Here is a 12532-nt window from a genome sequence, read left to right on the forward strand (position 1 = left end):
GCGCTGCAGACCACGCCCCGCCACACACATTAACCAGGTAAAATACATATTTAGGCAGAATTTTGCAAATATCTACTTTTCATTTTTTAGCAGCAAAGTGCTTTTTTTCCAATTATTTTCAGGTCAGGTCGAGGCTCCAAAAGCCGATGGTGGCAGAGGAGGCTGTAATGAAAACACTGTGTTTATGCTGCTGGAGCATTTTTAGTTGAGTGTAGTGAAAGTCTGCAAGATGTGTGAGTGAAAGTCGAGGATTTATCTGAACACGGACGCGCTGGAGTTACAGGAAAAACCCAAAGTAGTTGAAAGAGCATGTTTAATGTTTCATGTGTTTCTACAAAGACTTTGTGCTTATTTAACCACCGATGAGCTTTTGAGGCAGAAAACTACATCCTGGTCACCCAGTGAGAAAGAAATCATCCATCATTCTTCTACTAACACATTCTGTACATCCACAGTGTTTCCTGTCGTTGGCGGTTATTGATCACGGTGACGCTGCGGCCAGGTAACGATCAGCTGCCCAGCCTGTCGCTCAGGTAGCTCGACGTCTTGGCGTCCTGCAGCAGCATCTTGGTGATGTCGTGCAGGTTCTGCTGGTACGCCAGCCTGTAGCGGCTGTACACGTCGTCGCAGTAAGTCAGCAGGCGCTTGACGTTGGAGGTGACGCTGCCGGGAGCGCCGTCCAGCCTGAAACACACACAGGTCAGTCCACGTCACATTTTGGCTGTTGTCAGGTCGTTTTTCTGTGTGTGAGTCTTACTTTTTGAAAATGTCCTCAAACAGGGCGGAGGTGAGCGGGCGGTGGCGTTTGAGCTCTTCCAGGTAACCAAAGTCTCCGTGCAGGACGACCTTCTGGTACAGAATCTCCGCCCAGTCCGGACTGTAGCCGTACGCCTCCGACACCACGAACACCTGAGACACAGGAAACACCGTCATGGCGGCTCCGCCCATCGTACGCAACATTAGAACCACCTCCCGAGTACCGGGAACCTTCGTCACAGCGTCACAGCGCCCTGCTTCCAACCAATCAGCTTCAAGAAGTGATCGAGTTGCTTCTTCAGACAGGTGGAGGTTTGTGGAAGGACAACGGGAACTCACCTGGTAGCACCGCGGCAGCGCCATGGCGGCGCTCAGCAGCTCAGCAGGTCGCAGGTTGATGATGCGCAGGTCTGATCCCTGATTCAGGAAGTGGAGCTGAAGAGCGACCAGCTTGGCTGTGTGGATGCAGCGAGTCGCCTGACGCACGCACGAATCCTGACACACACACACACACACACACACACACACACACACACACACGCACACACACACGCACACACACACACAGTCAGGACGTTAAAGACAGGAACAGGAAGCTGTGGGCGGAGCTCGGGTACCTTGGAGAAGCTCTCCGCCGCGTCCTTCAGCAGACCCAGCACTTTGACCAATGAGCTCTTCAGCTCCGGCGTGATGACTGAAACACAGGAAGTGAGATGGGATCAGACCAGAGGAAAGAACCAATCGTGGAGGCTTCGGTGAGTTTTGGGCGTCGGCCGGCTCTTGGCGGCGCTCGCTCACCCCAGGCCTGAGACTCGATCATCTTCAGCTGCGTCCTGGCGGCTATTTCGTGGTTTTCTCCGATCTCCCTCCTCATGGTGAAGCACAGGGCCACCATGTTGTACTTCTCGCTGTCTGCGGGGAGGCAGCGCTTTATGTAGTCCAGCAGAGCCGACTTCAGACCGGAGCTCTGCAGCGAGAGCGAGCGTGAGTTTACTCGACTTATGGACGCGCTGCAGGATGTTTCCCCATCCAACAGCTCTCTGCAGTCCTGTTTCTCTCACGTCTCACAATCAGGCAGAATCATCAGTAATTAGTTATCACAGACATATTTCTACTCTTTCCTCTCCGCCCTCACAGTGAGGTCAGTCAGGGTCGTCTGTGAAGCTTCTCATCCCGCTCATCGCAGTCTGAGGAGCCCGGAGAGAAAAAGCGTCCGGACTTCTTTAAGTTTCCACAGGGATTAAATCTGGGACGGTTTCTCTGTCCAGCTTCTCGGATGAAACGTCTCCAAGGAAACGTAAAGTCCAGACGCTTTTCTTTCCGAGGTCCTTAAACCAGTGAGGGTTGAGAACCAATCAGAGCACAGGAACAGCTCTTACTAAAGTCATCAATGAGCTGAAGCTCAGCAGATTCTTGATCTCTGCTGATTGGTTTAACAGGTCAGGCTCTTGATTGGCTCTCACTCGTGTGCAGACTCGCTCGTCTCAGCAGCAAATCTCTGTGTGTGTGTGTTGACCTGTCCTCTGTCTGTGTCCACCTTCTTCCTCAGCAGCATCTCGAAGCAGTGGTTCTGATGCAGCAGATCGAAGACGTACGTCATCTCGTTATACCTGCCGATACCTGTCAGCAGACGGACCTGCACACACACACACACACACACACACACGCACACGCACAGGAAAACGTTTACCTTTTTTCGTCTGTAATCCAACTTTGAACCAAGTAACTGAGTAGAAACTATCCACGACATGTACACACCGGGACGCTACGACGCAGTAGTTAACCCTTTAAAGCCGGTCAGAGCAGCACGCTCTGTGTTGCGTAACTATTTTTAAATCCCGGTAGCTCTGCAACCACGTGAGCTAGCACAATAATTGTTTTTGCATATGAAACCGGAGGAGTTGTACTTACATCTTATGCCATCAGCTTGTCCTCGGTCACAGTTTCCTTCCACATATAGTTTTGCAAAAACTGCATAAAAAGCACTTGCAGCAACAAAAACATAATTTTCCAGAAACACGCTTTGCCGATCCGATCAGCTGTTTGTAACACTTCCTACGTCCATCAGTGCGAACTATCGCATGCCCGAAACCGGAAGTGACGTCATTTTTGTGGAAATGTAGTTTTTTACCATCAGGGCCTCATGAGCCTATACTGGTGTTTTTAAAAGTTATCTTTGACTTTATGACTTTCTGTGTGGTTTCTGGGATGCTTAGGACTCATATTGCACTGCTGGAAATAGTTTATTTTGATGCATATGCTGCTTTTTTGCAAATCTGCACAATAATATTTATTTTTGTTTTTCCTGCAGTATATAAAAATTGGTGTATTTCAAAAATAAAACTATGAAGACACTCAAAATAAATTTCCTGTGGTGGGAAACTATTTTGTGCAACTTTTTTGTATTTACAGTTTTGAGGGATAAGCCTCTTAAATTTCTCTAACTAGAAATATATGTAAAAAAACAAAAGCGATTTTCAATTTTTTGTAGTTTATTGCACTTTTTTGCAATGTATGTAATTACTATGCACTTAATGCAGACATATTATTAAAATCTGGGCTGTAATGGTTGTATTGATGTATAGCAACTTGAAATGCTCCCAAAAATGGCTCCACAGCATGTAAACATATAATATAAGCTCTGGCGGACTTGGTTCTATGGTAGGTCTTAAAGGGTTAACATGCATGCAGCAGCACGAGCATGAAGGGTGACAGCGGGGTGTGGGTCTGTGTTCGGGTCTCACCAGCAGGCGGTGGTGCCCTCCTGGAGCCAGGTAGGTGTGGCTGAGGTGACGGGCGGCTTGGAGCACTCTCACGATCCCCTCCATGTTGCAGGTGAGACTGAAACAGTCGTGCGCCATGATCAGCAGCTCCACAACTACAGGAGACAAAAAGGAAGGGGGCTTTCGGTTCTTTTCAAAATAAGACGGCGAGCCTCGTAAAGCCACCTCCCAGCTGGAAATGGAAGAACTTGAAGCATCCTGATCAGACTCATCTGAATGTGCAAAACTCATCCCACAGTTTTATTATCACAGTTTGTCATGTGAAGCTTTTATACTTTGTCACTGTTTACGAGTACGTGTGTAAATGTGAGAGCGTGGGTTTGCATACTGTGCATTAGTGTGCATGACAGGACGACGCCTTAACAAGGTAAACATTTAAATCAAGAACATTTCCTGCTTCTGTTCATTTGCTTTGTGGCCTCTTGGGGGCAGCAGAACACAACAAAACATTTACACTAGAGGTGTATTTGTGTGTGTGTTTGTCGTACTGCAGTTCAGGTCCCTCAGAGGAACAGAGTTGAGGTGCTCCAGCAGTTTGAGTCCCACCAGGTTCGGGTCGTCACACAGTTTGATCAGCTGCACCAGCGCGTCCCTGCCCTCCAACGGTCTGAAAATGTGCTTTTCCACCACTAACACACACACACACACACACACACACACACACACACACATTACCTGGATACTGAGGCCTAACATTGGAGAACGTTTCAAACCTGAGACGCGCTCTCTCACCTGGATGCAGCTCCTGGCTGGAGGCCAGCAGTGCCTGAACCATAGCGGAGGAAATGAGCTCAGCCACGGCGTCCGCAGACAGACCCTGAGCTTTGACGAAGGCCCGAGCCTTCCTGAAGCGCTCCGGCTGCTCGGACAGCAGCAGCTTCTCCAGCACCGAGCAGGGCTCCTCCCCGCAGACGCTGCTGAAGGAGCACTGCAGCTCCTGAGGAGACGGGAGGGACGCTCCGGTGAACTTCACACAGGTTTAGAAAGAAACAAGCAGAGCAGACGCTTCTGCAGGAACGTTATCAAATCAGCCGGTTAGTTACCTTGCAGAGCTGGTAGAGGCTGAGGACTTGTTTGCAGTAGTTGTTGCCATGGCGACACTGATCCACCAGTTTCTGGAGCTGGACGGCGACCTCATCTTCGGGGAGGGGGAGCATCACGAAGGAGGACAGGCTGCTGACTGAGGGAGCTGGAAAAGATGGCATTCATACTCATCGATGACGGGAAGCGAAACTGTAATTACTGGATTAAAAACAGTTTCTGCCCAGCAAACGGCTGCCTGAGTCCTACATTTATAAGCTGCTCTGCCACAGACTCGTCTCAGATTTTAGCAAAAAACTTTCCTTTTTGCTAAAGCATATAGTTAGGGCTGGACCAGGTGACCCTGAATCCTCCCTTAGTTATGCTGCAATAGACGTAGGCTGCCGGGGATTCCCATGATGCATTGAGTTTTTCCTTTCCAGTCACCTTTCTCACTCACTATGTGTTAATAGACCTCTGCATTGAATCATATCTGTTATTAACCTCTGTCTCTCTTCCACAGCATGTCTTTATCCTGTCTTCCTTCTCTCACCCCAACCAATCACAGCAGATGGCCCCGCCCCTCCCTGAGCCTGGTTCTGCTGGAGGTTTCTTCCTGTTAAAAGGGAGTTTTTCCTTCCCACTGTCGCCAAAGTGCTGCTCATAGGGGGTCATATGATTGTTGGGTTTTTCTCTGTATCTATGAAGCGCCTTGAGGCGACTTTTGTTGTGATTTGTTGCTATATAAATAAAATTGAATTGAATAGATTTTAACCCTGGTGTCGTCCTCGGGTCAAACATGACCCCGAGGTGTACGGCAAACAAGTGTATGGGAATCCCGAGGACAACACAAGGATGGAGAGGATTTCTCATGGCCGTTAAAGGTCAAAGGTCGTTGAGTTCGGTGGCCTCGGGATCTCATCTCGGCCTTTTCTTCATCAAGCGATGACTTCCGACTGCACGTTCATGACCTGCAGCCATGAGCTGAAAGGACGACGCCACAGACAGAAGCAGGAAGTGGAGCTGCCGTTGCTCCACAGTGAAAGGAGGCAGCGGAGGTGGTTCGGGGATCTGACCAATGTGTGTCCTGGATGAAGGTCAGGTGTTTTTGGGGCGTGTCCACCCAGGAGGAGCGCCAGCACAGACCCAGGACAGAAACACAACATTACTAAGCTGGGAGAGGGTCGCGTGGGTGCTTCCTGTTACTGCTGACCCCAAAGACAAAGACTTGGACAGATGGGAGACGATGGACGATGTTGTCCTATTACACGAGTCGTTAAAAATAAATATTCAGCATCAAAAGCTTCAATAAAAATCAGTTTCCTGGAAGTTCTGAGGAGGATATGTGCTCTTATGTGAACTGAAGGTCAGAGGTCACTTACAGCTCGTGAGGCTTGCCCTCGCGGGAGCTTCGGCGCCGTCCTCCTGCGGTTCGTCGCTCAGCTCTCCGGACGCCAGGCCTCGGCAGCGCAGCACCAGCCACACGTCCGGGTGGTACAGGGAGAAATAACGGCACACCCGGCTGGCTTCGTGGATGCTGCCGTCGTCTAACAGCTGACCAATCAGAGCGGCCAGAACGCTCCTCTCCTCTGGACTCAGCGCCGACTCGGCGTTAGGCTCCTCCTGCTCGTCGGAGGGGCCGGGCAGTCCCTCCAGCCCGAGGTACCCCTCGGCGTTCAGCTGAGTTATGTTGGAGAAGGAGAACTCCTTCATCAGCGCCTTGTGCGTGTTCATTTCAGGGCTGGCGGCCGGCGGCGGCAGGTTAAAGACACTCTCCTTCTCCATGGCGACGGTAAGGATGCGTTTGCGGATCCGGCTGAGCCACTGCTCTTTCTCCAGGCTCTCCAGTTTGTCCACGGGAGCCGGGGCGATCCGGGAGAGCCAGTGGGCGGCGAGCCCGAGCAGCAGGCAGTGCTCCTGGATGTCCAGCAGGTCCTCCGGAGCCTCCGGAGACCCTGGAGCGCCGACCTCAGCCTGCGACAGGAAGAACTGGGAGGCCGGGTCTGGATCGGTGCCGTCGGCCTCCAGCTGCTCGTGACATTTCTTCCAGAAGCCGACGCGGGTCTCGAATCTGCCCCACTGCCGCTTGGACCTCTGAGAGCTCACCTCCTGGAGGAGCTGAAGGAGAGCAGAGGGAAATCACTTTTTGAGACGTCACAGATGAATGACTGATTTTAAAGCGTGCACGAAGAAGACCGAGTGTGGAAGCCGGCCGTGTGCAGGCGGGTCACCTGGCTGAGCAGCAGGCGGTGCACGGGCAGGCCGGCCAGCTGCGCCACCTGCCGCGCCCGGCTGTAGCACCCCCTCGCTTGCAGAGCGTCTACGGTTGCCTGGAACTCCTCCTGCTGGACGGAGGGAGAACTGCTCTGCAGGAGCCTGGGAGATATGCTGACCTCTGACCCCTGAAGCAGCTGACTCAGCTGGTTCAGCTTCCTGAAATCTGGACCTTCAAATGAAAAAGAAAATGAGAAACTTCTTCCAGAGAGTTGATGCAGCGGGCAGCTGCAGACCGTCGGGCACAGCTCACCGTTGGATTTGAGGAGTTTGTCGACGTCGGCGAGGAGCTGCAGCAGCCGGTGGATGTCGTACTGCGAGGAGCAGCGCTGCAGCATCGTGAGGAGCAGCACCGAGGCCTGGCTCTCAACCCACTGCAGGGGGAGGCCACCAGGGGGCGCAGGACCACCGTTTCTCAGCTACGTAAGGAGAGAGGCAGATTAGACAGAGGAAAAGTTTCTGCTTGAGTTAAAAACAGAAGCTCAGTTCTCGTGATCGCTAACAGATGATGAGGAAAAACAAGCGTTCAGGTGAACTAAAGGACGGACTGATGAGGAAGGTCTGTGTTTGTCTTTTGTGTCGGGCACTGGAGCAGTCGGACTCACAGCGATGAGGGTCCGTTGGAAGTCCAGCAGCTTCGACTTGGCCTCGGCGAAGTTTCTGAAGTCGCAGCAAAGCTCAAACATCCTGAGCACCAACACCAGAGGACAGTCCTGCGAGTCAGACAGAAAAACAGCAAGTTTGTGTTTCAAGCTGACGCGACGAAGTGTTGAACGTCGACCACGACCGCAGCGGTCAGACGAACGGTGACCGAGACGTGTTCTTACCTTCTGGAAGAGCTCGAAGCCTCGCAGGAGGGGCCTCGCGAGGCTCCGGCCCAGGAGCGTCTTCCAGATGATGGAAAGGTCGTGCACGGTCCATTCGTGATGCTGCGGCGCCTGAGCCAGGTGGGAGGTGGCTTCCTCGGCGGTGACATCATCGACAGAGGTCAGCACCCACACACAAAGGCACGGCAGCAGCTCTGCTCCCTGAAAACATCAGGTTTAAACATGCTGCGGTATCACAGAGGAGCAAACGACCTGCTCTACCTGAGCTGAGCCTGTAACTTTGAATATAACTGGAAAGGATCGCTGGGTGTGTTTCGCTCCCTTACCTGCATGCAGGCAGCCAGTACCGCCAGCGTGGGGCAGCGCTGCACCAGCGCCTCCTGCAGGAGGTATCTGCAGGGTGCCGGCTCCTCCTGGCTCTGCAGGAGCGCCTGGAACATCTCCCCGGGGCGCTCCGGGCTCCCCGACACTGCCTCCTCAGTTCTCAGAACCGAATGCTGCTCATCAGAGTCGCAGCTCTTCTTACAGTAAACCTGCAGGTCCTGAAATGCCAAGCTCAGGTGGGCCTGGAGGGTGGGGCCAAACTGAGCCGCCAGCGACCTCACCTGGAGGAAGAAGCAGACGTCGATATTTGAGAGAGATTAATGTTTATGAACCTGCAGAGGGTACTGCTGCGTGTGTGTGTGTGTGTGTGTGTGTGTGTGTGTGTGTGTGTGTGTGTACCTGCTGAGGCGGGAAGTTGTGCAGTTGGACAAATAACAGGAAGTGGATGAACTGTCCGTCATGGGCACAGTGGGCGGGGTAAACGGAGCTCAGCTGCAGGTCGTGGAGCTGACAGAACTGAACGGCCAGCGCCCACTCCTGAGCCGCCTCGTACGACGACCTGACACACACACACACACACACACACACACCTCAGCCTGTGTTTAAGGTATATGAAGTGCCCGTTCAACCTTTACACAAAAACAGGAAGCAAGCCTTGTACTTCCTGTTTAAAAAAAAACTTCAATAACACAATAAAAGTCTATTTCAGACATTTCCGAGCTGCAGAGCACGTCACGCTAAAACGAGGCGGGGCTGACCTGCTGATGCCTCTCTGCTCCAAACTGTCTGCTACTGCAGCTTCCAGGTAACCAATCAGCTCCTCTGCTGCTCCAGGCTCCGCCTCCACCAGTTTCACACCTTTAGACACTGCAATGAGACAGCAGAGGGGAAATGTAAAAGCAAAGACCTGCAGTTCCTCTAATGTCCAGCAGAGGCGCCACAGTGAGTTCAAACTACAGCCTTTTACACATTTGAAGGCATCGGGCTACTTCCTGTTCGCTCCTCAGTTTCCTTCCTGCTCAGTGAGCATTTTGCAGGTTAAACTCAACTGTGTGTGTGTGTGTGTGTGTGTGTGTGTGTGTGTGTGTGTGTGTGTGTGTACCCAGAGTGTGCAGATGCTGTGTCGGGCTGCTGTGTGTGTTGCGTTGGTTCCAGTGCTGCAGGATTGCGTTCATGGCTCTGATGTCGACCCTCAGCTTGAGGCTGCAGACTCCCAGCAGCTCGCAGAAACAAACGGCGGCCGACGCCACAGACGGCACATTGAAACGCTGCAGGGCCGACCTGGACGCTCGCCGCGAGGCCTCCTGCAGCCTGGAACACACGACGCTGACACTTAGCAGAAGGACGTTCCTGTGTGGCGTCCTCGCACCGTTACACTTTCCTCACAGAAGCTCTGAAATGAGCGTGCGGTACTCACGTTAGCCTGACGTCCCCGCTGCCGCTGAGCTGCTGGACGAGGAAGGTGGCGTAGGCGAAAGATGGCCGACCGTGGTGGAGGAAGTAGAGATAGTCCAGATTCTCTTTTAGAGCGAACCTTTGGACCAGGTGAGCGCTGGAGAAGTGAGGCAGCTCCGATGTTTCTGTGGAGAATCATCACAAACACGTCCACGTGTACATTTAAAATCTTACAACACGTCAAACGTCTTCATCCTCCGCCGTCTCCAAACCGCCACAGCAGGTCTCACCGCCATCTTCAAACCTTCCCTTTCACTCCTGCTGCATCACCCCGACACTCGTCTCCACCTGCACTTTCTTCTTCTCCTCTCTTTGGACGTCTGACCCCAGGTGCATGCACCACGACCTGTCTCCCCTCCTCTAAGCTCCTCCCCCTCTGCAGGGCATCTTTTCCCTGCTTCCTACTCTCACCACAGATTTTGGGGGTGGGGCTTCCTGTCACCACCTTCGTGCTGGCGTTCAGGTCTTACCTGTGGAGTTGAGGGTGTTTGCCGCCTGCCAGCCAAACAGCCTGGACGGGTCCAGAGGGAGGAGGGACTGGAAGGGAACACCAATCAGAACACCGACGATAACGAGGTGAATGCTAACGAGCTGGCAGGTGACGGTGGGCGTTTACCTGCAGCAGGTGGTACACGGAGATGTCGGAGGGCGGGCCGTTTCCTCGGGGGACGGCAGGGAACAGGGCGGCCCTCAGTTTGGGATGTGGGGCCAGCGCCATCTTCAGCAGCTGCGGGTCGACCGTCCTCTCTGACCTGCCCGACCTTTGACCCTGAGCCATCACCTGAAAGCACGGCGACACTTCTTCGTGTTTAACATCTGTCAGGGTTTTATTTCCACACAGAGCAGCAGCTTCCTGTTTACCTGGTCAATTCCTCCGGGGGCGAACATGATGGCGGCCAGAGTGAGCAGACTGTGACCCTCTAACAGCAGACTGCTGAGCGACGCCTGGCTGCCAGGTAATAACACCTGAGCACTGGTTAGACTGGCCTGGAACACCAGTCCTGGATCTGCAGCGGAGAACGAGGACAAAGATGAAGAGAGGAGCGAGGAGGACGAGGAACGCGCTCAAACTGAGAGCGCAGAGTTCCCACCTGACAGATCTCTGGTAATCTCCTGGATCCGCACCAGCATCTCGAACCAGGGCTGCCGCTCAGAGAGGCTCTGACTGCTCAGCAGGGAGCAGTTTCTGGGGGTCAGTCTGTGGACAGGAGGCTCATAATGTTTACACCAAATCACAACAACAACACAGTCATGTGACCCCCTATGAGTGAACAGTTTGGCAACAGCGGGAAGGAAAAACTCCCTTTTAACAGGAAGCAGGCTCAGGGAGGGGCGGGGCCACATCATATCACACACCTGTAGTGCTCCAGGTAGGTGTAGAGCAGGTACTGAAGGTTGTGCTCCAGACAGAAGGTGATAAAGACGCCGTGGAGGTCGAGCCCGAGGGGGGAGCGGTACTGAGGGATGGGAGGAGACGAAGACATCACGCCTCCACCCTGAGCCAACCTCCACAGCAGCTGCTCCAGGTGTGCCAGCTCGTCCGGGATGAACACGCCTCTCCTGCGGGAAATAAAACCCTGTGGTTATTTTCTCGCACAGCTGATATGCTGGTTGGTATCAGGCTAAACTGGAGACGGTGGGCGTGCGGTGTCCCGGTGTACACGGGAGCTTCTGGTCATGTCTGTCGTCGGAGTTTGGTGACCTCATCGCTGCTCACAGTGGAGCTGTGATGAACACCTGTGTTTACCTGGCCAGCAGGTCCAGGATGTTCTCCCTCATGTAGCTGCTGCAGGCCGTGCTGTCGTTCACCAGTTCTGGGGTTAAGTCCGGCCACCGGGGGGCGCCAGAGGTCTCCGTATTCTGGATCCAGTCGACCACGCGGCGCTGGTCGTGCAGGGCGGTCAGATAGCGCCACAACACTGAAGCGTCACAGGCTCTGAGCTCTAACGGAGAAAAGGAGGTTAACGCTGAACAGACTTATTAGAATCTGACCCCGACCCGGGTTCTACCTGCGTGCTGCAGTCTGGACAGGAGGACGGCTGTCCGGCAGCTCTGGTCCCAGTTCTTCACCCAGTCCAGTCTCAGTATCTTCCAGAGACCCCCCCGCTCCTCCTCCTCGTCTTTCCGAGGCCTCCTCTGCACCTCCAGCTCTTTCAGAACCTCCTCGCCGCCTCCCTCCTTACGAGCCATCCGAACGGTCCCGGAAAGTTTTTGGATTCTCAAAGTCAAAAACAAAGAGTTTGTGTTTACTCAGAGGTTTAACGTCTGAATGCATGAAAGAGTCGACGAGTCGAGGGGCGGGTTAGACGAGATAAAGAGAGAATTCAGACGGTTCAGAGGAGGGCTGGGAGATATGGCCTAAAATTCATATCGTGATAGAATTTGAAGCACGTGCGGTAACGATATATATACGGTATATTATTTTCTTCTGTATAATGTATTTTCCACACTATAAGGCTTAAAATCCTTTAATTTTCTCAAAAATCGAGAGTGTGCCTTATGTATGAATTCTGGTTGTGCTTACTGACCTCGAACTGATTTTGGCAGAAATCTGTTAAAAAATGTTTTAGTATAACTTTGATAAGCTGCACTGCTTGATGGATTGTCAGAGCATTACGGCTGCCGTAGTGAGGAGCTTCACGGAGTAATCTGGGTCCTAAACTCCGTCTGCTTCAGGTCCCAAAGTCAAACGAACACTGAGAGTTAAAAACGGTCTAAATTCTTTCATCTTTAATTAAATCATCAGCGTTGCTGCTTTATCGGGTGTAACAATTAAGTTTAACATCCATGAAAACAGAATTTATTAAATTTAACGGAGTTAGAAGTTAACAGGAAGTTAGCTAACAGGAAGTTAGCTCGCTAGCTTCCACCTAAACATTTCATACCATGTTCTGACTGAGAGATTTTTGAAACTAATTCAAACGTACAGCTCTGCTGTCACTTCCAACATAAATGAAGACAGAAAACTAAACAGCAGTGACGTTTGCAGGGTTACTGAAGTTGGGCTAGCTGGTATATAATGTTGTGCTACGTGATTGCTAGCGGCACAGCTATGTTAGCATAACATTAGCACAGTGAAGCTGGAGGATGAAC

The 12532-nt window shown here is 52.4% G+C and overlaps 1 protein-coding gene across 1 annotated transcript in view; it reads right to left on the minus strand.

Moving 5' to 3' along the window:
* spg11 (SPG11 vesicle trafficking associated, spatacsin) overlaps positions 1-12532 on the minus strand; it is a 19141-nt gene continuing 6609 nt past the window's right edge. Inside the window, exons 14-40 of the mRNA XM_087844236.1 lie at positions 11449-11657; positions 11187-11382; positions 10796-10999; positions 10531-10637; positions 10301-10446; positions 10056-10220; positions 9910-9976; positions 9402-9564; positions 9087-9295; positions 8743-8851; positions 8384-8543; positions 7987-8265; positions 7661-7861; positions 7439-7546; positions 7087-7252; positions 6791-7005; positions 5942-6677; positions 4583-4728; positions 4272-4476; positions 4028-4168; positions 3501-3634; positions 2273-2392; positions 1555-1723; positions 1374-1450; positions 1096-1251; positions 758-909; positions 1-684 (exon numbers count right to left, since the gene is read on the minus strand). Coding sequence (XP_087700362.1) covers positions 510-684; positions 758-909; positions 1096-1251; positions 1374-1450; positions 1555-1723; positions 2273-2392; positions 3501-3634; positions 4028-4168; positions 4272-4476; positions 4583-4728; positions 5942-6677; positions 6791-7005; positions 7087-7252; positions 7439-7546; positions 7661-7861; positions 7987-8265; positions 8384-8543; positions 8743-8851; positions 9087-9295; positions 9402-9564; positions 9910-9976; positions 10056-10220; positions 10301-10446; positions 10531-10637; positions 10796-10999; positions 11187-11382; positions 11449-11657 — 4915 coding nt within the window. The 3' untranslated portion in view covers positions 1-509. The remainder of the gene's footprint in view (positions 685-757; positions 910-1095; positions 1252-1373; positions 1451-1554; positions 1724-2272; positions 2393-3500; positions 3635-4027; positions 4169-4271; positions 4477-4582; positions 4729-5941; positions 6678-6790; positions 7006-7086; positions 7253-7438; positions 7547-7660; positions 7862-7986; positions 8266-8383; positions 8544-8742; positions 8852-9086; positions 9296-9401; positions 9565-9909; positions 9977-10055; positions 10221-10300; positions 10447-10530; positions 10638-10795; positions 11000-11186; positions 11383-11448; positions 11658-12532) is intronic.

The sequence above is a fragment of the Neolamprologus brichardi genome, chromosome 7 (assembly GCF_056152115.1).
Source record: "Neolamprologus brichardi isolate AB-2024 chromosome 7, ASM5615211v1, whole genome shotgun sequence".
NCBI lineage: Eukaryota > Metazoa > Chordata > Actinopteri > Cichliformes > Cichlidae > Neolamprologus > Neolamprologus brichardi.